This window comes from Choloepus didactylus, chromosome 12 (assembly GCF_015220235.1).
Source record: "Choloepus didactylus isolate mChoDid1 chromosome 12, mChoDid1.pri, whole genome shotgun sequence".
In the NCBI taxonomy this organism is placed as follows: Eukaryota; Metazoa; Chordata; class Mammalia; order Pilosa; family Megalonychidae; genus Choloepus; species Choloepus didactylus.
Window position 1 is genome coordinate 9,341,148 of NC_051318.1, and position 25,260 is coordinate 9,366,407.

Genomic DNA, 25,260 nt, shown 5'->3' on the forward strand with positions numbered 1-25,260 from the left:
AGAAAGAAATGGTAAAGTGACAAAATATTAGAGTTGGTAGATCTGGGTATTGGTGGAGGGGGGGTTGGGGTACGCTGGAGTTCTGTGTATGGGGTTTGTATTATTTTTGCAACTGTCTTATAAGTTTGAATTTATTTCAAAATAAAAAGTTAAAAAAAATAAGAGGGAGTTTAAAATATTTTCAGACAGACACTGGGAGAGTTTGTGAACAAGAGACCTGCTCTACAAGAAATACTAAAGGGAGTACTACATGCAGATAGGAAAAGACAGGAGAGAGAGGTTTGGTGAAGAGTGTAGAAATGAAGACTATTAGTAAGGGTACAAAGAGAAGGGGAAATAAAAAATAAAATATGACATATAAAATCCAAAAGACGAAATGGTTAGACAGTAGACATTATGTTGAATGAAATTAGCCAGAAACAAAAGGACAAATGCTGTACAGTCTCACCAATATGAACTAACATTAATGAGCGAAACTTGAAAGTTTAAGTTGTGAACACAGGTTATCAGGAGACAGGAAGAGGGTAGAGATCAGACATCTGATGCTGAAGGAGTACAGAATGTTCAATAGGACTGATTGTATAAATCCAGAAATAGCACAGTACTCTGTGATGGTAGCACAATATTGTAAATACTCTGAACAAAGATGAGTGTGAGTACAGGTGAAAGAGGAAGGTTAGGGTCATGTATGATAATGGAAAGACACAAGATAAAGACTGTAGCTGTTTAACTTAGTGAAACCTAGAGTGCTCAACGATGGTGATTAAGCGTACTAATATAAGAATGTTTTTACATGAGGGAGAACAAATGAATGTTAACATTGCAAGGTGCCGAAAACTGGATGGTATAGGGGAAAAATATAATCAATGCAAACTAGAGTCTATAGTTAAGAGTAACATTGTAATATGCTTCCATTAATTGTAACAAAGACAATATACCAAAGCTAAATATCTATAAGAGGAGATATATGGGAGTGGCATGGGATTTTTGGTGGTGGTGGTGGTGTATGACCTTTTAATTGTGTTCTATTTTTTTCTTCTATCTTTTTTTATTCTTCATTTGTTTTCTCCTCTTCCTCTTTCGTTGTAGAAAAGATGGAAATGTCCTCATAAGATGGTGATGGTAAACAATGTGATTATACTGGGAATCATTGTTTACTTAGTATGGATAGTAAGGTGTGTGACTAAAACTGTTTAAAAAATAAACAGAGTTTATTTCATGGAGAAAATGTGGGGAGAAGAATGTACCTATTCACTGTTGGTGGAGAAGTAGAATGGTGCAGCCCATCTGGAGGGCAGGGTGGTGGTTCTGCAGGAAGCTAAGTATGGGGTTGCCATATGGTCCTGCAAACCTGTTATTTGTTGTACACCTGGAGGAACCGAGAGCAGGGACACAAGTAGATATTTGCACACTGGTGTTTGTGGCAGCAGTATTCATGATTTGCAATGGATGGAGGTGGCCTAAGGGTACATTGACTGATAAAGCAAATGTGGAGCTGTGGTGTATACATACAATGAAATATTGAGTTGTGGCAAGAAGGAATGAAGTTGAGGTATGCAACTAGATGAATGGACCTTGAGGACAGTAGGTTAAGTGAAATAAGCCAGAAATGAAATGAGAAACATTATAATGCCTCACTAATATGGACTAACAATAATGTGCAAACTCTGAGAATTCAATTTGGGAGCACAGGTTATCAGGGAAAAGCTTATGTTAAGGTACCTAGATTGTCAGTTCTTACAGCGTCACAGCTATTCATGAGTTGTAACAGTTATTTCTAAATTCTGAGATGCTGAGTTGTGTGTGTGTGTGACCTGGTTGGTCTCTGGAGCTTTGAGTGTCTGTGTGGCACCTGGGACCCTCAGAGCCAGAGTTTGACAGCTGTGAGTGTCAGCATTGTCCCGCGCAGCAACTGTAAAAGAGGTTGAAAAGGAGTTCGGACTTCGATGGGAGATATGAACAAAATGGACTTGGTTGAGATTGGGGTGGATCAGACTAAAGGGTAGTGTATGATATTAACTGTGTTTTAAAACTTTGACTTCTGTATGGGACCAAAGGAAGAGATGTTTATTTGGTGCAAAATCTATATTTTCTTCAGCACGCTATAATTTAACTTGTATAGTCAGTTTACTCAAAAACCATGATTACATGGAACCTCAAATAGGGATTGAGATCTGGTTGGTTTATACATGTTAATGTGAAGCCCCGATACATCCCAAAGTAATTTGGGCAGAGAACAGAAAGTATTTGCAAAACCCCCTTGAGGGACTGGGGAAAAATGTGGAAATATTAAACTTCCCCAGCTAGGAAATTCCTGATATTCTTGCAAGCATCGGGACTACCAGTTTAGCAGGCTGAGCCCTTGATCTTGGGACTTGCCCTTATGAAGCTTGTTACTGCAAAGGAGAGGCTAAGTTTATTAGTAATTCTGCCTGAGAGTCACCCCCAGAGAACCTCTTTTGTTGCTCAGATGTGGTCTCTCTCTCTAAGCCAACTTGGTAGGTAAACTCACTACCCTCTCTTCTATCTGAGACATGACTCCCAGGGGTGTAAATCTCCCTGACAACGTGGGATGTAACTCCTGAGGATGAGCCTGGACCTTGGCACTGTAGGATTGAGAAAGACTTCTGAACCAGAAGGGAGAAGAGAAATGAAACAAAGTAAGTTTCAGTGGCTGAGAAATTTCAAATGGAGTTGAGAGATCATTCCGGAGGTAACTCTTATGCAATATACAGATATTCCTTTTTAGTTTTTAGTTCATTAGAATAGCTAGAAGGAAATATCTGAAACGAACTGCAATCCAGTATCCTTGATTCTTGGAGACAACTGTATAACTAGATAGCTTATACAGTGTGGCTGTGTGATTGTGAAAACCTTATGGCTCACACTCCCTTAACCTAGTGTAAGGACAAATGAGTAGAAAAAAGTAAATTAAAAATAGGGGGGGAGGAGGTGTATGGGATGTTTTGGGTGTTTTTACTTTTATTTTTCTTATTTTTATTTTTATTTTTCAGAGTAATGAAAATGTTCAAAAATTGTGCTGATGAATGCACCATTTGATGACACTGTGAACAACTGTTGTACACTTTGGATGACTGTATAGTATGTGAATATATTTCAACAAAATTGTGTTTAAGAAAAAAAGAATGGTCAACTGGAAACCAAAATTGCCACCTGACAGAGAAGAGCTTAACATCTTTATACACAAAGTGCCAATATAAGTGAGCAAGACCACAACTCAATCACCATAGGACTGAAGGGAGGCCCCGAGCTCTTCACAGGCCCCAGGCTCCCCACTCCCCCAAACTCACATCTCACCTCACCATTTCAACTGCCCAAGAGGTCAATCCCAAGAGAACTCATTATCCCCCACTCCTACCCCCCTAGAAATTCCATCACACCTTCCAATCTTCTTTGCCTCAGACACCCTAGGAACACTAAGCCTCTAGAGACATTCTACTCTGGGTATAATCTCACCCATTCTTCATTCCTCTCCCACCCTCCAACCCGCCCAGTGCCCTCCGGAATCTAGGGTCTCTCACTGACAAGGCCTCCAGGTCCGGGACCTCTTCTGTAAACATCCTCTCCACTACCCTTGCTCTAACCGAAATCTAAATACCCCCTGAAGAAACAGCTTCTCCCACAGCCCTTTCAAGTGGTGGCTTTTCTATCTCCTACATTCCACATACTCTCGGGCCTGGGGATGGGGTAGGTTCTTCCCTCTTTCCTGTTACTATAGCACCTCGCAGCACAGCCATTAGCACCAACCACCCACTACTGCTCCTTCTGCTGCCTACCATTTCCATAGTATTCTGCCTTTCCTTGAGCATTTTAGCTCCTGAGTTACTGTATTTTTCTTGCCACCAGGATTCCTGCTGCCATTTAGATGACTTTGCCTTCCATAAAAACTGTTCAAACACCATCCTAGCCTCTTAGCTCCTATATCTCCTCTTTTTCCACGGCCATCCATTTTCAATTTCATTTCTCAGAGCTTGTCGTCACCAAGACCAGCACTACACCTGAAAGCTCAATTTCAGGCACCCCACTTTCGGACCAGCTTAGTTCCTCCCACTCTGGCATTCTTTGAACCTCCCTCCAATCCACTGAGATCTGTCACTAGTCCCTTCTTCCCTTCTTATCCATCACTATATTCCTTTCCCTTGCATAAAGCCTTAATTCCCTTTCTCCGTCCCACTTTGCCTGACACTGTGGCTAAAGCCAACTTCACAGCTTTGTCCTGCACCTGAGCAGCTAACATGGAGAAAAATAAACCACCGTCTCTACCAGCTGCAGTTAAATTTATGACCAAAAGCCTCTGGCAGGCCCTCAGCAATGCCTAGCTAGTCTACCACATGGGCCTATTCGGTTAGCGTTCCCCTCTCCAGACTAAGAGTTCAAACCTCTGTCTCAACCCACAACCTCTTCTCCTTTCACACCCTCAGCTACTGATCTTACTAATCAGAAGAGAACTTTCTTTTTCTCTAGTTACCAAATCTCCCAATGTCTTTTCTTCCTTAGTATTAAGAAGGATAAACTCGTCTTGATCCTCAGGTCAAACACTCCTCCTCCTACCATGGATCCCATCCCTGGAGAAATTGGCTCCTGCTTCTCTCCTTCACTCCTCTCACATACAACACGTTTGTCTCTCTCCTCGGAACACTGAATTCCACACATAAACATATGACATCTCCCATCTTAAAAACATTACCAACAAAAACTTTGTCCTCACATCCCCCCACCAGGCCCCTGCAAAATGTTTCAAAAGAGTGGGTATGTAATCGAATGTACGATTTGTTTTTGTATGACTGCGTGGTATGTGAATATATCTCAAAAAAAAAAAAAAAAAAAAAAAAAGTGGGTATGTACACTCCACTTCCTTGCCATCCTTTTTCTCTGTTCTCACAGCCCCACTAATCTGTCCTTGTTATCAAGGACCTCCCTATTGTCCATTCTCAGTCCTTACCTCGCGCTACTTCTCGGCAGCATCTGACAGATCATCACCGTCTTTAAAAAAACTTTCTTCCCTAGTTTTCCAGGACACTACCCTCTTCTTTTCTTCCTCCCACTGCCCTTCCATTCCCTGGGGCTGACTTACCTCCCCAGGTGCACTCATCCTGTACCGTGGCATTAAAGATGATCCTTGCATTCATAATTCCCAAATGAACACCTCCCAAGTCTCCACCTTTCTCCTGAGTGCCAGCCTCACATAAGTAAGCATCTCCACTTGGGAGCTTAATAGGACTCTCACACTTATACCCAGAACTGAATTCTTGATTCACCCCCTTTAAATTCTTTCCTTCCTGAACCTGTCCTATCTCAATAAACAGCACTATCCATTTGCTCAGGCAACAGAAGCCTGGGATTCGTCTCTGACTCCTTCCTCACCCCACATTCACTCCATCAACACGTTCTGTTGACTCTTTGAAACGCAACGTAACACCTCTGCAGCTACCTCCATAGTCTCAACAACCACCAGAAGTCTGTTAGACTCTCACTCTCCTCCTGGCCACCCGTAGTCACTCTCCACTTAGTGATCCTTTTAAGCCTCAGATCAGATCATGCTACTGTACTCTTGCCCGATCGCTTCCAGTGGCAGAGTATTCACAATGATCCACAGAGCCCCACAAGATCTGGCTGCTGCCACCCTCTTTGATCTCATGATCGACCCTCTCCTTCTCGCTCACTCTGCCTCTCCCGTCCTCAATCATGCCCAGCACACTGGCTCCTGGGGACTTCTGCTCTTCCTCGTCACTCAGCCTCCTACTTCCACTGAAGTCTGCTCCAATGTCACCCACCTCCAAGAAGCTTTCCTGGGCCAGCCAGTCTTTAATAGTTCTCCCGTTCACTCTTCACCCACTTTTCTTCACAACATTTGCCATCTTGTAACATTATATATGCATCTCCTCTGCTACTGCCTGACATTATATATTTCTCTCCCTGAGTAGAAAGCAAACTCCTAAAAGAGGTATCTTTTGTTTTACTGCTCTACCTCTGGGGATTAGAACTGTGCTAGGAACATAAAAGAAATCTAGAAATACTTGAATGAACCTGTGGGACTTGTTGAATGAATAAACAACAAGCAAAGGATGGGCAAGCAAGAAATTCAACTGGCCAATAAAGTTACAGAAAATGGTCATCCTCATTAGTAATCATGGAAATGTGGGAAAAAATAGCCAAGGTTGTTTTTTTTTTTTTTTTTGCTAGTACTTAGCGTTGGTGAGGTTTCAGGGAAAACAATTATGTAATCATTAAAAGATGTATCTGTAGACCCAGCAATTCCACTCTCAGAAAACAAAACTTTGATCTGTGCAAAAAATTATCAACAAGGGTAATCTTGCTGCAGCACAATTAACAATGGCAAAACACTACAGGTCACCTCAGAATCTAAAAAAGATTTGATAAAGAATGGTACAATGTAATATTCAGAAAAGGATTCAAAAAGTTGCCCAAGACTATTATGTGAAAAAAAAGTTCTTTAAATATTAAGTAAAAATAGATCATAAAAATAGGAACAATAGGACCTCACTTTTATTTAAGTCTATATGAATAAAAATATTAAAATGTTTCCAGTAGTTATTATCACTAAGTGTTAAGATAGATTATCCAAATTCTTTTGGCTTTTTTCTTTACAATAAACATGCATTATTTCACAATCAGAATGTGGGGGGGTAGGTTTGGGAGTAAATTTGACAATTAAGTACTGAGTACTTGCAAAATATGTTACTCCAAGACCACTGCTGTCACCCTTATTTCTCAGTAACTACTGTTACTAACTCAAGTCATCCCAGCAGTGGTGCTGTCTGGGTCCCAAACATTAAATGAAGCTTGAGGTGGAACACATACAATGATGATCTCAACATCTAACTGATACAGCAACCACTTGACTCAATCCCAGTTCTACCACTTACTAGCTCTGGCCTGGTCCATTTCCTTCTCTGTAAAATGGGATAATAATATTTCTGCCATAGGAATGCTGAGGTTTAACTAATTTAATGTTTCCTAGATAACAGAACCCAACATATAGCAAGCCTTATAAACCTTGGTTATTATTCTCTCCTAAAACAGAACTGCTGGATTGTGCCCCATTATGGCTATAGAAATAAACATCTTGGAGAAAAAGTTGGTATGTTATGACAGTATGTAAATTTCTTGCAGATCAACGCAGAAACAGATTCCTTTTCTCAGTTACAGATCATTTATTGAACAATCACTTAACATCACTCAAAGTTTTAATAAGGTTTCCTGCCATCCTTTGTGAGAAGAGAAAAAGGAGACAAATTGTATGGGAGAAGTCTACACTCCATGACACTCGACTGGTCTAAGAAACAGGCTTAGTGTCTTATCTAAGGCCTCAGAACCATTACCAAAACAAATACACATTCACATTCTGTCTGCAAAGCCTTAATTCTGTAAGTGTTTTTCTGAATCAATATAATCAAAATTAAACTTTGTAACCAAACCAGTATAACCCACCCACCCCAAAACTTAATACCCCGAAGGTACGACTTGCCAGAAACTAGGTAATACTTTTCATTTTTAATGTTTTGAAACTCTCATTCTTCTATAAGTACAAAACAAAGCCAAAAAAGGAAGACAAATGTCTGATAATTTTAATGTGTAAAACCAATTATATTATTATATATATAATATATATAATTATATATAATAATATATAATAATATATATATTATTATATAGAATTGGTAGAACCAAAAGTTAAAAAAAAACCCTCAGTAGCTTATATTTTGTTCATAGTTTTCAGACAAGGCCAGTGTATACACACTATCTAAAAACATAACAAGTTTTTCAAGAGCAATAATAAATAAATGAAAAAGAATTAACAAGCATTCAACAAGTCTCAAACAGATATTCATCAAAATGAGGTAAGTCTAATGTGTCATTTGCTAAAGAATTTAACTCTGAGGTGGAAAAAAACTCGTCAAAAATATCAGTCTTCGTGGAACTCTCCAAGTTTAACGCTCTAGTGCAGGAATTATTTGTTAGTGGGTCTGCCTGAACGTCACACTGATTTTTCTTGGTGGGGCTACAGTAATTGTGATCCTGACTCAATTGTAGGTTTGGGGGACTACTGTTTGATTCATTAGGTATTGGTGCTGGGACATGGTTATCTCCCATTTCCAAATACCTAAAGTCAGCATCTCCGTTTTCTGGGAGCTCTGTCGAAACAAGAGTTGTAGGAGACAATAATTCTGCTAAAATTTCTTCATGAGTCTGATTACTGTATGAGGAAACATTAGAAATTGTGGTGCTTCCAGATTTATTATCTGCAATATCAATTTGATATTGTAGTTCACTTAACAAGTCTTCTATCGACTCACAATCATTTGGAGACCCACAATGGGATGCGTCTTCTAAATTTTCACTTGGAAGTGGTCCATTCTGGGGAGAAGACATAAGAGCAGCTAGTTTCTTCTTTTTTGCCTTAAGTTTTTTAAGAAGTTTTAGACGAAGTTTATGAATCTGGCCATCAACTGAGTCTCCATGGTTTGCTGAAGAAACACCATTTCCATTTCCATGAGAACTGTGACTGAGGTGAGCTCCGTATGAGGTGTTTTTACACTTCTCCAAAACTTCCGACTCAGCACTCATGCCGGCGTGCAGACGAGATGCTGTGCTGTCTGAAGATGCATTACTTGGGGGAGCATCACTAACTGGGGGAGGCTTACATCTATGCGACTTCCTGGATACCCGGTTAGCTTTGGGGTTTACACCTTTAGTCTTAAAGCCACCAAAATTCCTTGCCCCTTTAATTGAAGACTGCAAATCAGTTACAGTGTTTCTCTTGTGAGCTGAGACACAAGGTGGCATAAAAGAAGCACCTCTGCTTAATAAGCCTTTAACCCAACTTCCCACAAACGGTTTCTTCTGACTTTCTTTCTGAGACTGACTCTGCAATGCCTTAGCTGTTGTGACTTGTGAATCTGCCACAGTTTCTTTCTTTAAATTAGATACCTCCTGAGAGGCAACATGTTGTTCTGGGGTTAATGTCTCAGTTTGGGGTGAAAGGAATAGTCTTAACCTAATGTTCTTTTCTGGGACAAATGCACCCTCCACTTCCACAGACGTTATCCCTTGGATAAGATCAGGAGCACAAACGCTGGTCACAGACGTGGCATCTGCAGCGCCTTCTGTATTCAGCTGTGTTGACTGCGTGTTTGTACCTACAATGGGAGATGGCAAGCCGAAATCCACAATTTGGTCTTGGATAAGCTCTTCCTTGTGTAAAGCTGACACCACAGAAGCCACTGGTGATTCCTCTGATTGCGATGTATTTGTTGTGACAACTCCTTTATTTTCTCCCACAGGTTTACCTTCTGTTAGGAGACCTTCAGGGTCAACCTGTATTTCTTCCAGTGTCAATGTTATAAAATGACTGTCAGCCAAACCTTCTGGACCTGAAAGTAAATGATCTCCATGAGCCTCAGCTTCATTTTGCGGAAGAGTGTTTGAAGCATCTGACCCACGTGGGGCGCAAGTGGCGGAGGACGCGCCAGTGGAGGAAGGCTCCCCCGCAGAAGATGATGCCGGAGACGCTGGTGTTCCGCCATCAAAGGCATGCTGGTCATTCGTCTTTTTAGGCAGAAGGCAGGCAGCTGCTTTATCTGCCATTTGGGATGTTTTTCTCTCCCAAATAACAATATGAATCTCCGAAGCAGGAACTTCAAATTTCTCATGCCTCTCAGAACACAGGCCTTTCAAGTCATCACATTCCAGCCAGCATCCTGGGAGGATGGAGGAAGAGAGCAGAAGCGTCAGACATTTCCAAACCACCAACCCCCTTTAACTTCCTTCTGGCCTTTTGAATTGCTGTATCACTGAATACAGATCAAAGGACAACCCTCTAAGACATGGTCTTGTCCTTATGGCACCATTTTTCTCTGCCAAATGTTAAGTTTTTATTTGGTAACAAAAGTTATGTATACTTACATATCCAGAAATTTGAAAAACTGAGTTAGTTCCAGATAGTTTACACTCTTTCCTTAAATACCCAGAACACTCAAGACAAAAATATAATATGTTAACTTTTAGGGCTTAAATTTATCCAACATGTCAGAAAATAAAGTACTTTCATATATGTGAATTTTCAAGATAAATAAAGCTTGTTAGCTCAGGTACCAACATTTGTTTTGATTCTTATTTCATCTCTTAGCTTCTGTTTTCTCATTTCTACGTGGGACTGATATCATGGATGACAAAAGAAGTGTTTAAGGAACAGGAAGAGCCCACAGCATCAAATACTACAGCACTAAGGTAAGAACTGTGAAGGGTCCATTATTTACAGCAGTTGGGTGACTGGCAGTTATTGTCACACAATTTACACTGTGTTGTGAGGCAGGTCATGCTGTAGTGAACTAAAGTGTGAACAAGGGGAAAGGAGGTAATTTGTTTCAATTATTCCTTTAAACAAACAAACACACTCAACTGAGAAGGAAAGGAAGGTGCCTAGGTACTGAGGGTGATGAGGGGTTAAGGGAAGGTACATTTATTTCTATTTTACTTACTCTCATGTGGTAATTTGGGAAAAGCTAAGCAAAGGCCTGGATGGGTAACAACCTTTCAATAATCAACAATTATCTGTGCTTTTATTGCTAACTTTTCAAAACAATCCACGTCTCCCCAGAATGCAATGGAAAGTTAAAATAAGTTGGCTTTTTAGTTTTTGTTTATGTTATTGAGAACTACTACCTCCATCGAAATTCTGAATAGGGTAAAACTTTAAAGTAATAGTTGCATTTATAGGATGAGTTTCAGTTCGAAAAGTACTTTTATAACATATTGTGTCATCCAACCAAACCACCCCCAGGAGGGAAACAGGAGTTTCTCAAATATGGTAAGTATCCAAACAATAGAAAATGGTTGTATCAAAGTAACATTGTACCACCTGCCTGGTCTACACTTTAAGGGGATCGAGTTATCTTGCCTAAGACAAAGTGGCCACTGTGAGTGAAACCAACGCAATATTAAACCACATCAGACAAATGGAAGGGAAAAAATTAAGCAAAATTAATGAATTGTACTTAGCCTTCAATTGAGAAGTTTAATTATTTAAATAAAGGTGTAACCTTCAAATGTAGCTGTCAGCAAACTACACATTTCTACTGCACAGCAACAGAAAGTTACATCGTTTCTAATGTGCAATAGTCTTAGAAATAGGTGTGGTTTTTTCTTGCTTATACTTACTAACAACTGGAAACTAAACAAAACTTTTTTTATTTTTGCTGTTCTTTCTCAATTAAAAATTTCAGTATGAGGCACTTTATTTTCAAAAGTACAAGGTTAAATATGCAAAAGCTAAAATTCCTACCATTCATTTCTCGGTAAGTTATATTGACTCATGTAATAAAAAACAAAAGAAAAAATAATAAGTGGAAGAGAGCAAACTGCAAACTAACAGTAATATATGCCTCACAGTCTGTTCAAACAGGAAACACGCACATGTGGCTGTGTACACTCACGAATAAGGTGATGTCACAGGGGAAAAAAGCAGGAAGGACACTCAACTCACCCAACCTCCACGGGGATTGGGCATGGGGGAGGGCAGAGGAATTAAAGGCAAGAATAGACAGAAAAAGGTCCTGGCAAAGTCTGTCTTTTCAATTTTTATTTTTTAAACTAGAGTTTAGTTTTCAGGCCTACTCTCACAAAAGAAATAAGCTTAAACACTTACCATCAGCGCCTAAATTCCATGTGACGAAATGATTATTTGCTTGGTACTGAATTACGGAAGTTACTTGATAAGGAGAGCCTTGGAAATGAAATGAATACCGCTGCAAGTCACTGTGTGGTAAGCCTTCTACAAAGTGCAGCATGAATACGGGGGCTAGTCTGTGGGGGAGAAAGGAAAGGAAAGGTGAACAAATTTAATGCCATGTGTCTGCTTATACCAAAGGGGGTCTGAAACAAACAAGTCCCACATTAAGGCTCTCAAGGCTAACTGCACTCATTTTTCTTGAGAACCTCCAGATGTGTGTCTTAATTAGAAATGGAGAACTTTCTCGAAGAAGCCGGTAACACTAAACCCTTCTCAGAAGGGTATCACTGACAGTTGGAAGCCATCATGCAATAAGGCTCTATCACAGATCATTAAACAAAAATTGCTCTTTCAGCGGCAATACTGCTTTGGCTTAAAGAAGATTGGCAGCTACTTCATAGAATCAAAGGGAAAAAATCCAGACCTTTTAGAATTTCTTTGGCATTGAGTACCCAAATTAGTTGCCTTTGTTGGGTGGGACTGGTGCTATGTGAAAAACAAAGTAACAAACTAAGATATTCAAACAAACATTTAAAAGAAACCCAACATGCTAATAATTTGGCCCACTATGTCTTATCAAATTCAAATTTCTATTTGGGAAAAGCCTAACTGTAACTAAGGACAGAAAAAAATACAACCTACCAGTTGATTTACTGTAAACTTCAAGACATCCATAATTCCAAAAATGCATTTTACCAATACAGTCACATGTCAAACCAGAAAACAGAACCCAAAGATGGATCTCAAATAACTAAATTTAACAAAGCTCTCAAGATTTAGGAAAAATGTCAAAGATCCCTTTTTCCTAATATTTAAACAGCTGTCAAAACTTACCTAACTTCTCAAAATTTATTCAGCAGAAATGAACTTGAATCAACGTCTAAAATGCCGATTATTAAGACTGACAAGGAGAAATTTATAAATTACCTTTGTCAATCATTATGTTAAGAGAATAAACAAATATTCAAATTTAAGTATCCATAAATCAAGTCCTGCAAAATTGTCCATGATGCTAAACTCTTTCCCATGGTTTATCGTACCTTATTTGATCAACCCTAAGACGTAACTGACTGAAAACGTACCACTGTGAAAGAATGCTGCCAATTAAACTCCAGCAGGCCACCAATTTTAAGACCTATCCCCACTTCAGCCAGGTTAAATGTAAAGTACGTGCTTTGAATCAAAGATACCCAGTAAAACTGGAGCTGTATTCTCACAGCTGGATATACACGCTTAGGGCCCTTTAATGATCAATATGTAGTTCCCTCCGCCAAATACAAGACCTTACACAGCTCAAGGCTAGTTACTAAGACAACTCTTGTGGATCCCGAGGCTACACAATCGTGCTAGTTCCCTGTTTTCTTTGTATGAATTTAACATGTAAAATGTTTTCAGGCATGCTTATTAATATGAATAAAAATAAAACCCTGACACATTTCATGCTTTTTGTATGTTCCAAGCCTTCTAAAATGTTCTTTTACAAATCAGCCAAAGTAAAAACTGCACTGACAGAAAGCCACACCCAGCACACTTCCTTGGACATAGGAGATCCTCAAACTCTAGTGAAATACAAGTAAATCCCCCTAGATTCCAAGAAATAACTAGTCAGAAAACTCCAAAGTCTACTTTAAGATTCAGTTAGAGTAGAAACTTGATCTTCTCATGCAGTGGCAAGAAAAAAACAGAAAAGACAACAATCAGAGCAATTACATACATTTTAAGACACCCTCTTAAATGCATTAGCCTCTCTGCCAAAAGATCCAGTGGTACACCGATGCGGAGTGAAATGATGCAGACGTGGGCAAAGTACTCAGCATGCCCTCCACACGACTCCCTTTAACTATGACGTGTCATAAATCTCTGGATTTTAACATCTCTGAAGTGGGATGCACCTTACAACTGATAGCACACAGTTTAATAGGCATCATTTCTTTCTTAACATGTTAAAAGATGACACAATTGATTAAACAATGGCATCTTGGAGCAATCAAATAAAGCACATGCCTCCTCCTCTTTTTCTAGCTCATCTTCCTCTTTCGGCGAGCACTGTTCCCCTGAATCCAACTATTCTCCTCCCATAATTCCAGCCTGTCTCATCTGCTGCCTCTAATGTGGGCTTAGACCCCTAACTTGGCACATTATCCGCAGGCGTCTTCCCACCTACAGTGGGGGCTGGGCTGTCAGTCAAAGATGACGCTGGGAGCTGAGGAGAGCGAGGAGGCTCTGCTTGGACCACAGGAAACCTGCTGGAACAGGGCAACAGAAGTGGAACCAAGAATCCACAAGGGACTTGAATCCACAAGGGACCCCAGGAGGGTTGAACTCCTCCCATTCTATGGTTTTACCCTCAGGAAAAGAAAACAGAAAAGAGGGAAAGAACACCCATGGCAACGCAGGGACCCTGAGTGCCCAAAGACAGCAGGGGAGCGCCAAGTCGGCAAAGTTTTCGATTTTTATCCCAAATGAAGCAATGTAATAATTTGTATTTTAGAAAATTCAAACTTAGCAATGTACATTCAAAACATGTATTTCTCTAAAGTTTCACTAGCTGAGAGATTTCAAATGGAGTTGAGAGGTCACTCTGGTGGACATTCTTATGCTCTATATAGATAGCCCTTCAGGTTTTAATGCACTGGAATAGCTAGAAGTAAATACATGAAACTATCAAACTTCAACCCAGTGGCCTTGATTCTTGAAGACGATTGTGTAACTATGTCGCTTACAAGGGGTGACAGTGTGATTGTGAAAACCATGTGGATTGCAGTCCCCTTTATCCAGTGTATGGATGGATGAGTAGAAAAACGGGGACAAAAACTAAATGAAAAATAGGGTGGGATGGGGGGGGGCGATGATTTGGGTGTTCTTTTTTACTTTTATTTTTTATTCTTATTCTTTCTGGTGTAAGGAAAATGTTCAAAAATAGATTGGGGTGATGAATGAATAACTATATGTTGGTACAATGAACAGTTGGCTGTACACCATGGATGATTGTATGGTATGTGAATATGTCTCAATAAAACTGAATTTAATTAAAAAAAACAAAACCATGTATTTCTCAACCATGAAATGTAGGTTTTAAACAGAAAAAAACTGCAAATGCAATTTTTAAACATCAATACATTTCAGATCTACTATATCATTGTTTGAACTATTTCAGACTCTAAGACAAAAAATGAAATCTATGCAATTAGCCATAATTCAAATAATTAGACTTGGTCCACAAATTGTTCAACAAAGACTTACATACTATGTTCTTTGGAGGTAGTTCAAGAATCTTATAAAAAAAAAAAATAAAACATTTTCTTCCAGACAATGAGGATTTAAATTAAGAAGAATCCTTTTAACTATTTTATACATTGGTATTCCAATGAAAATTTCATAGGGGAGAGTATAGTTTATCTGCCTAAAAAAAGTCTCAAAATCACTGTATTAGATTGTAGAAAGCTCTTTTTTCAAATCATATTTTTTATTGTAGAATATAACATATATACACAGGAGTGATAACTTTCCCAGTGCAATTTAACAAGCAGTTAGAGAGCAAATGTGGAAAGCTCTTTAAGAACCAAAAAGAAATGTCTTAGTTTTCTTCCTACCACTCCTGTATCCTGTACCATACAAAGAGTTGTTTGAGAAATCACTGTTAAATACGGAAACTTAAATAACCAAACTTTTCAAATGTCAACTCAAGACAGTATATGACCAGGTTCCTAAAGAAGACTGTAGCAGTATTGAGGGGCTCATTTCAAGAGTCAGAAAAGTAAAATCCGATTGAAGTTCTTGGGGCTCCTCATCACCATCTTCTGACTGTAACTTCTCAATAATTTACTTGAAGAAAAGTAGCAGCTTTGGGCCCACTAGATGTCATTTACCTGATTTATCCATGGACTCATCTGGGGACACGTTAGAACGTGGGCTATGGGAAGAGGCCTTTAAGTAATGTATAACACTATTTGGTTTTCTGCTGTAAGACTGAATTATGCTTGATATCAGGATGGACCTAATTACTTCTAGGTTATCCTAAAAATCATATTAAATTTACTTCTAAATTCCACTAGACACCATCAAATCAAGACATAAAAATTTCAAAGTAAAGAAATATAAGTACAATTTTACATACTAGTTCAATTTACTTTTGAAGAACAAAGGAAACGTCCAAGTTATAAACTGGCCCCTGAGAATGCAAAACACATTTTCCACTGAAACACTGCTTTATCTAGTGGATACATTTTCAAATCAGAACATAAATCTTCAATGTCAGTAAAGCAATATAATAAAAATAAATTTAATATATAAATTTAATGTATCAATATAATTTAATATTATATGCTGCAATGCAACCAATTAACAAAATAACAGTATCAGTTTATCTTCAACACTGGAGCTTGAGAAAAAGCAGGTATACACAGAGCTAGATGAAATTATACACATCAAGAGCCTCAACCTACCCAATGGTCCATGCAGACACCCACATCCTGCTCCCCCCTACCCTCCTCAGCATCAAGGAAAGGACGTAAAAAAAGTATCCCTCAACATTTCGACCTCCAAAAATTTGATGCCAGACTATGAAGGAAAATTATGGACTTCTGGTTTAGACATCTCCTCTACCCTCCCACTCTGTCTTCCCACTCAAATATCAAGTGATAGTGAAGGAATAAAACAGGTCCAAAAAGGACAAAGTGAGGGAAAGGAGACAAGAGCAAACAAGTCCATGACTATTTAGAAGACAAAAAGCAAACAAGAAGTGCTGATTTACATAGCAGAAGAGATGACAAGACGGGAAGGTGCTTTTGAGTGGGCCCACTGGATGAGAAGGACTTATCTGCCCCACGGGACCCTGAAAAGACTCTGTATTGATAGGCAACAAATGTTGCAGAACGTGGTGGGGGAGGTCTTGGGCTGAAAACCGGGATGGTGACTGGAAGTGTGTATAAAGGGCACCCCCCTTGCAAAAGACCCACAGAGGAATTGGTACAGCCTGGGAGACTGGAGCAGAAGGATGACAAGCAGTGTAAGTGAGGTTTCCAGGAAAAAAGGGAAAAAAAAGGAACCCAAAGTAGAAGCATTTGGTGTTTGGAAAACTTATTGACAGGTGTTTGAAGCAGTTGGAAAAAATTAGCCATGGGTATATAAACAAAGCAAATGAAAACATGACAATTAATAACTCCAGGAAAAATAAGAGTTATAAAAGAAATGGAACAGGCATGCACACTGCTTGCTAAAGAGAGAATAATATATGTACATTCACACCAATGTAAGCACTGATTACTGATTTAACCAAATGTTTAACAGTATCAGAAGGACTTGACCCCAAGCTGGGACCCAGTCCTAATCCTCAACTAGAGAAGAGACGCCAGAACAAGCATATCATTATTTAATGTCATGGAAAATGCCTCCTTTAAGGGTTTAAGGTGCCTGCCCGGGGAGAGGGTGGGGAAGGGAACTGCTCTTCTTCCTTTTAAGCCTTTGGCACTATTAGATTAACAGAGAATTTGTTACCTTGATGAAAACAAATTTAGGAAAGATTCTGAGGGGTTTCATGGCACATCCAAGGGCATCAGAGATTACTGTCACTGGTTATTACATCAAATTATACCTCAAAATGTTTCCTTAATGTTGAGTCAGGGATAAGGGAGGCTGAAAATGAGGGCTAAAGAGATTGTCTATGTGTACATGTGTTAAGAAGAGACAGACAAACTGCCTAAAATGGAATTTGACCTGCCAGTGAAAATCTGGGGCTTCTGGTAACACTGGAAAAGGTATTTCTGGCCAGTCGTCCCACTGAGGACAAACAGAAAAGCTGGACAAAATGTAACACATCTGTCCGAAGACAGCAGAGAGCTCACAAGATGATGAACTATTAGCATGCTGAGGTGTGGAAGAGCACAGAAATCCAGAAAGATGAGCCGATGAGCATTCATGAATCCTCTTAGCTCTTGAAATTAGATTAAGGTAATTCGAGAATTCTAGTGACTTCAGGGACTTGGCCGAGGAGAGAAAAATGGAAGTTTAACATCCCAAAAAGGAGAAAAAGGGTAAAAGAAGAGAAGACACCAGGAGAGTAGAGTCAGACACATCCCTAAGTCAGCTCTTCAGTGGTACCAGCTGGGAATACTTTGCTCATTGGTCAGAGTTCACGACAGACAGAGGCACCTGGCAATTCATGGATACACGTTAGCACAAACTTGGAAAGGTGGGCGGTAGTTGTCATTTTCAATTCTCTACCTTAAAAATTTTTTTAATCCACCTTCTTTTTGTTCTAAATTGTAGGGCAATTTTCACTTACTTTTCCAATACCATTTTCCGCATCTGGGATTTATTGCTGCAGTTGTTACATGGTCCAAAATGGGCAGCATTAAGGGGATGCCACTCGGGGACGACATTCATGAAAGTGACCAGATTCTTCACACACCTATAAAGAAAGAAGACAGAACTTCAACTCACTTGAATTAGATGAACTGAGACTTACAGCAATGTCCAAAATGAAAGACTGTTTCCCCTCACTTGTCTATTCACACTTCCAGGCCCCTCAAAGCACACAGTAAACCAATATGACCCCATCGCTCCTTGGTCCTGCTGAAGAAGCAACCTGTGAAGACTCCACGTCAGTTACCCGGAGGTTTTCAGCAATGATATGAAGAAGTTCTTCTTCTTCTTTTTTTTTTTTTTTGAACATTTTATTTTGAAACAATTATATAGATTTACAGGAAGTTGCAAAAATAGTACAGAGAAGTCATCCAGGGCTCTCAGTGTACATAATTATAGCATGCTATTGAAACCAGGAATCTGAATTGATACACTGTATGAATACTTCTATGTCATTTCATTATGTGTAGATTTTTGTAACCACCACCACAATCAAGAAGCAGAATGATTCCATCTACTGAGGGCTCACTCCTGCTACCCCTTTATAGAATCTGCACCCCCACCCCACCCATAATCCCTGGCAATCACTAATCTGCTCTATAATTTTGTTTTAGGTTATATAAATGGAATCATACAGTATATGACCTTTTGAGGTTGGCTTTTTTTTTTTTTCTACTTAGCATAATGCCCTTAAGAGCCCTCTGAGTTGTATGTTTCAATAGTTCATTCCTTTTTTTTTTTTTTTACATTTTATTTTGAAATAAATTCAAAGTTATAGGAACAGTTGCAAAAACAATACAAACCCCATACACAGAACTCCAGCATTCCCTGACCCCCACCCCTGATACCCCGATCCGCTAACTTTAACATGTTGTCACACTGCTATTTCTTTCCCTCCCTCCCTTCCTATCATCCATCATCTATTGCTGTCTTCTGAACATATAAGAGCTAGCTGCATACATCCTTGAACAAACACTATAATTCACATATACAATTCCCATGAACAAGAACATTCTTTTACGCAATCCCATTAAGCACAGTTAAGAAGTACAAGAGATTCAACAATGATACAAAGCTTACATTCTATATTTCCTTTCCCTTATGTCTCAACTGTGTCCCTTTGAGCCTCCTGTCCTCCATCCTCAGATCCCATCCAGGGTCATCCTTGGCATTCAATTGTCATCTACTTAGAATGTCTCCCCCCCCCCACTCAATTGTGGAAACATATATACAGCCTAAATCTTCCCATTCCACCCCCTCCCTAGCATTCCATTAGTGGGATTAATCACCTTTAGAATGTTGTAATGCTATCACCTTCCCACTATCCAATATTAGAAATTTCCCTTCACCTCAAACAGCAACCCTACACTCATTTCTTAACTCCCCATTGCCCCTTCCCCCAATTCTCTTAACCCATACTCTAACTTTTCATCTCTATGGTCATATTCTCTGATAATTTCTTTGTGTTTACTGTGGGGCATAAATTAAACTCTTAAATCCATAACAATCTTGTTTTTCTTTGATACCAACTTAATTCCAACAGGACACATAAACTATGTACCTATACTCCTCCATTCCCCTACCTTTATATAGTTCTTGTCAAAAATTACATATTTTATGTTGAGTTCAAAACCACTGATTTGTCATTAGAGTTTGTGTATTTTATAACATGTAGGAAGTAAATAGTGGAGTTACAATTCAAAAATTATTGACTTCTATTTGCATTCCATTGTGGTCAGAGATTGTGCTTTGAATATGTTCAATTGTCTTTTTTTTTTGTTAATTTATTGAGGCTTGTTTTACGTCCCAGCATACATTCTGGGGAAAGATCTGTGATCACTAGAGAAAAATGAGTGTCCTAGTGATTTGGAATGTAAGGTTCTATATATGTCTGTTAAAATTCTCTATATCTCTTTCTCCTTTCTTTGTCTCTCTGTCAGTAGGGCTCCCTTTAGTATCTGAAGTAGGGCAGGTCTTTTATTAGCAAAATCTCTCAGCATTCGTTTGTGAAAAATTTAAGCTCTCCCTCAAATTTGAAGGAGAGCTTTGCTGGATAAAGTATTCTTGGTTGGAAATTTTTCTCTCTCAGAATTTTAAATATGTCATGCCACTGCCTTCTCGCCTCCATGGTGGCTGCTAAGTAGTCACTACTTAGTCTTACGTTGTTTCCTTTGTATGTGGTGAGTTGCTTTTCTCTTGCTGCTTTCAGAACTTGCTCCTTCTCTTCAGTATTTGAGAGTCTGATCAGAATATGTCTTGGAGTGGGTTTATTTGGATTTATTCTATTTGGAGTTTGCTGGGCATTTATGCTTTGTGTATTTATATTGTGTAGAAGGTTTGGGAAGTTTTCCCCAACAATTTCTTTGAATACTCTTTCTAGACCTTTACCCTTCTCTTCCCCTTCTGGGACACCAAAGAGTCTTAAATTTGGACGTTTTATTTTATCTATCGTATCCCTGAGATCCTTTTCAATTTTTTTCTCCATTCTTTCTTTCATTCTTTCATTTTCTGTTCTGGGGACCACTAGAACACTGAGTCGTTGTTCAACTTCCTCTAATCTTGTATTATGAGTATCCAGAGTCTTTTTAATTTGGCCAACAATTTCTTTTATTTCCGTAAGATCTTATTTTTATTTAATCTTGCAATTTCTTCTTTATGCTCTTCTAGGGTCTTCTTTATGTCCCTTTTATCCTGCTCCATGGTCTTCTTCATGTCTTCTATATCCTGTGCCATGTTTTCATTCCTCAACTGTAATTGTTTGATTAACTGTGCCAAGTACTGTGTCTCTTCTGATATTCTGATTTGGGTGTTTGGGGTTGGGTTCTCCATATCGCCTGGTTTTATCATATGCCTTAAGATTTTCTGTTGTTTTTGGCCTCTTGGCATTTGCTTTGCTTGATAGGGTTCTTTCAAGTTGTAAAAAAAAAGAAAAAAAAAAAAAACCAATCTAATTTTTCAGAAATACAAGTTGGTGGCGTATACTTTCTCCAACTAACCAGCAGATGACGTCTGCCAGTCATCTATACCCCTCAAGTCAGTTCTCCCCAACTCTGTCTCTGTGGTGTGTGGGGAAATGATTTTTGTGGGGTTCAGTTGGTGAGCTCAGTTTGGGTTTATTGTTGGAGCTGTCCGCCCTGAACGTGGGGCGTATGTCTGGGTGGTCAGGGAGGCAGGGCAGCTTTAATATTCAAACCTCCAAGGTGTTCCTGGAGATTCAAGGCTGTTGCAAGAGTCTAAGCCTTCATTTCAGTTTCTCTTCATTTCACTTTCTCTGTCGCTGACCCACAAACCACCGGCATTGACATAGCGTCCCTGGGTTTTCCGAGCGGGGCCCCCTTCTCAACTGTGATCTTGCAGGACCTCTGTTGAGGGAAGGCTGTGCTATGTCACTAGTGTGTGTCATCCCTCAAGGGAAGCCCTCGGCCGCCGGGCCATGCAGGGGCGCTCCCAGCCTGATGCAAAGATTAGCCTGTAATTCTTGACTGGTGAAAGTTCTGAATGAAAGGCAGGTAGCAGAGCTGGGCCCCACCCCTTTCCTCTTTAGAGAAGATGGATGCCTTAGGGGGAGGTCATTAGCATTTCAACGGTCTCTCTCTGCCTGTGCCACACCCTTGTCTGGGTCACAGAACTGGGAACTGAAAATGGCTGAGGCTTTCTCCACTGAGTCGAAAAAGGAACAGAGCTAGTCTGAGGTGACCCTCCAGCTCTCCAAGGTCAGTCGTTACCCAAAGCCTCTGTCTGCTTGTTGGGGATTCGTACCTCGTAGTGAGCAGTTCACACTTGCTAATTAAAACCCCAGTTGGAGCTCAGCTGAGTTATATTTGCTTGCTGGGAGAAAGCTTCTCTCTGGCACGAGGCTTTGTAGCTCGGGCTGTGGGGGAGGGGTCTCCTGATTTGGATCCGCAGTTCTTACTTACAGGTTTTATGCTGTGATCTCGGGCAATCCTCCCAATTCAGGTTAGTGTATGATGAGTGGACGGTCACGTTTGTCCCCCTGCAGTTATTCCGGATTATTTACTAGTAGTTTCTGGTTTTTTTAAAATTGTTCCAGGGGGACTACTTAGCTTCCACTCCTCTCTATGCCGCCATCTTGGATTGACCCATCAGTTCTGAAGATGTTATTCTAAAGCAAGGTTTCCTTCAAGAATCACTGGCTTGCTTTTAAACCAGGTTTTTTCCTAATCTTTCATTTTAAAAACCTTTAAATTTTTTAAAGCTTTTAAAGTGGAATCAACCAGAAGGCAAGGGTCTAGAGGAAATGATTTTCTGGCACTTCTCATGCAAACTCAAATTTTAAGATTCCTTTTGTGGAAGAAAGGGGCTTTTTGCTGTTTACAAGGTTTTTTTTTTTTTGAATTCTAAAAATTACTCCCCCCCCACCATGTTTTTAGTACTTCCCGTGTTCCCCCATTCAATTCTGGTGGCCACGATCAGACGGAAGCAAGTGTGAGGAGCCCTTCTCTTGCATCTGCAGTGGAAACCTCAGGAGCGTCCGTCCACTGCTCCAACAGATGCATCCACTGGCCTGTGCACGGACAGTTCTGTGACGGGGCCGTCCCATGTGTTAACGGATGTGAGCAGCACCCCTGGCCTCAACCCACTAGGTGCCAACAGAACCCCCAGTTGTGACCACCAGAGCCTCCTGACATCGCCAGATATCCCAGGGTGGGCACAAAAATCACCCCTGGTTGAGAACCAATGTTCTAAGGTTTTCAGAATATACTAAGAGCTCACCCCTTACTTAACTACCTCACAATGTGGCTAGTCATTACTGAAAACCAAAACCAAAACGAGGCATCTTCAATTATATAATAGTGAATGCACTCAACCTAATTTTCCTGATTCTTGATAAAAAGTAGAACATCAGCTGCAGAACACATTTTTCACAGGTTATTTGCACTTTAATGTGAATACCTGATAACAGTCATCTAAAAAGACCTTTAAAAACTACCTCTTCATCATAACTGTGTTCACTTCAATAAAAAAAAAAATCTTTAAAAAAAAAGGCAATTACATATTATCTAACAGACACTAGCTTTTTTTTTTGAATCTGCAGATTTTGAGATACATTCACACACCATATATTCCATCCAAAGTATACAATCAGTCTCACAGGGTCATCACACTCAATTTTAGACAATTTTCATTGCTCCAAAAAGAAAAATAAGAGACAGAAAAAAAGGAAAACCCGAAACACTCTATATCCCTTATCCACCCCATTACTGACCCCTACGATTGATGTGGTACACCTGTTACTGCTGATGAAAGAATATTAAGGTATTAAAAACTGTAACACCTTAAGAGCCTGAAATAGGTGATTTCCCCCATATACCACTCTATTATTAACTCTTCGTACAAGTGTCATACATTTGTAGTAGTTCATGCAAGAATTTATTTATATTTGTAGTGTTATTCGGTAACACACATGACTTTAAACAATCCCTTTCAATCAAATTCACCTACAATATGCACTATTACTTATAATCCCAATAATGAACTATTATCACCTCTATCCATTCCCAAACACTTAAGTTCAACCTTGTTAACAATTCTGTACATATTTGGTAACCACTCCCCCTTCTCTAGCTTCTGTCTATCTCTAGGTACCCTTTATTCTACATTTTAGGACTCTGACTTTACATATTCTAGTTAGTTCATATTAGTGAAATAATACAAATATCCCTCCTTTGTGTCTGACTTATTTCATGCAGCATTAAGTCCTCAAGGTTCATCCATGTTGTCACGTGCTTCAGGGCCTCATTCCTTCTTACTGCTGCATAAAATTCCATCGTATGTTTATCCACTCATCTGCTGATGGACACTTGGATTGTTACCATCTTTTGGCAACTGTGAATAATGCCACTATGAACATCAGTGTGCAAATGTCTGTTCTTGTCCCTGCTTTCAGTTCTTCTGGGTATATACTGAGTAGTGGGATTGCCCATTGTTGTAGGGCAACTCAGTATTTAGTTTTCTGAGGAATCACCAAACTGCCTTCCACAGCGGCTATACCATTTTACATTCCCACCAGCAGTGAAGAATAAGTGTTCTTATTTCTCTACATCCTCTCCAACATTTGAAGTTTCCTGTTTGTTTAATAGCAGCCGTTCTTACAGGTGTGAGATGATATCTCCTTGTGGTTTTGATTTGCATTTCCCTAATAACTAATGAAGATGAACATCTTTTCATGAGTTTTTTAGCTATTTGTATTTCCTCTTTGGAAAAATGTCTATTCATATCTTTTGCTCATTTCATAACTGGGTTGTTTGTCCTTTTATTGTTGAGTTGTAGGATTTCTTTACATACACTGGGTATCTAGCCCTTATCAGATATATGATTACCAAATATTCTCTCCCACTGAGGTGGCTGCTGCTTCACCTTTCTGACAAAGCCCTTTGAAGCACAGAATTGTTCAGTTTTGAGAAGCTCCATTTATCTACTTTTTCTTTCGTTGCTGTGAACAGCTTCTTTTTAAACAGTAACAAATACTGATAAGATAACCACTGAACATTAAAAATAGATCAGTACTCAGAGAAGCTAACACTTTAGAAGCAAACAACAAATGCACTGACTATACTTCTGTTAAACTCTTGATTCTCGAAATAATCAAGTCATGGGTCCTGTTTTCTAAGTTTACAAAAGGATCTTCGTCTCAGCAAATAAAAATGCCAATGCTCCAGATAACACTACGGTCACTAAGAGCAAGGCCTTGTGCTGGGAGTCTGCTCCTGAGACCGGGATTGTAACTGCCTCCAGAAGATACTTTCTGAAGGAAACACTCAAACTGGCACTAAAAACAGGAGCAGAAAAACAAATTAATTTGCTCAGATATTCTTCCCTCAGATTAAGTGAAAATAAGCTTTAAGTCATGGCATATTAGAACATATTTAATGAAATGTCACTTCATTTGGGCTTTCCCTCTGTTATTTTTGTAAGGAACCAAAAAAAAATGAAACCAAAGTGGCTGGTGGCTCCTTTCCTTAAGCTCCCGGAGCACTTACTATGCACTTTCAAAATGCACTGATCACCCTGCAGTCAGAGAAAACTACAAGCAGCCAACACAGCAAATTCACTCATTCCCTGGCCCCCTGTTATGTGTTGACATGTGCTCTCCCTAACCAGTC

The 25,260-nt window shown here is 39.5% G+C and overlaps 1 protein-coding gene across 1 annotated transcript in view; it reads right to left on the reverse strand.

Annotated features, from left to right (window-relative positions):
• Positions 1–7,176: 7,176 nt before the first annotated feature.
• The window catches only part of USPL1 (ubiquitin specific peptidase like 1), a 41,441-nt gene continuing 23,357 nt past the window's right edge, over positions 7,177–25,260 (reverse strand). Inside the window, exons 7-9 of the mRNA XM_037800293.1 lie at positions 18,057–18,182; positions 11,690–11,847; positions 7,177–9,743 (exon numbers count right to left, since the gene is read on the reverse strand). Coding sequence (XP_037656221.1) covers positions 7,849–9,743; positions 11,690–11,847; positions 18,057–18,182 — 2,179 coding nt within the window. The 3' untranslated portion in view covers positions 7,177–7,848. The remainder of the gene's footprint in view (positions 9,744–11,689; positions 11,848–18,056; positions 18,183–25,260) is intronic.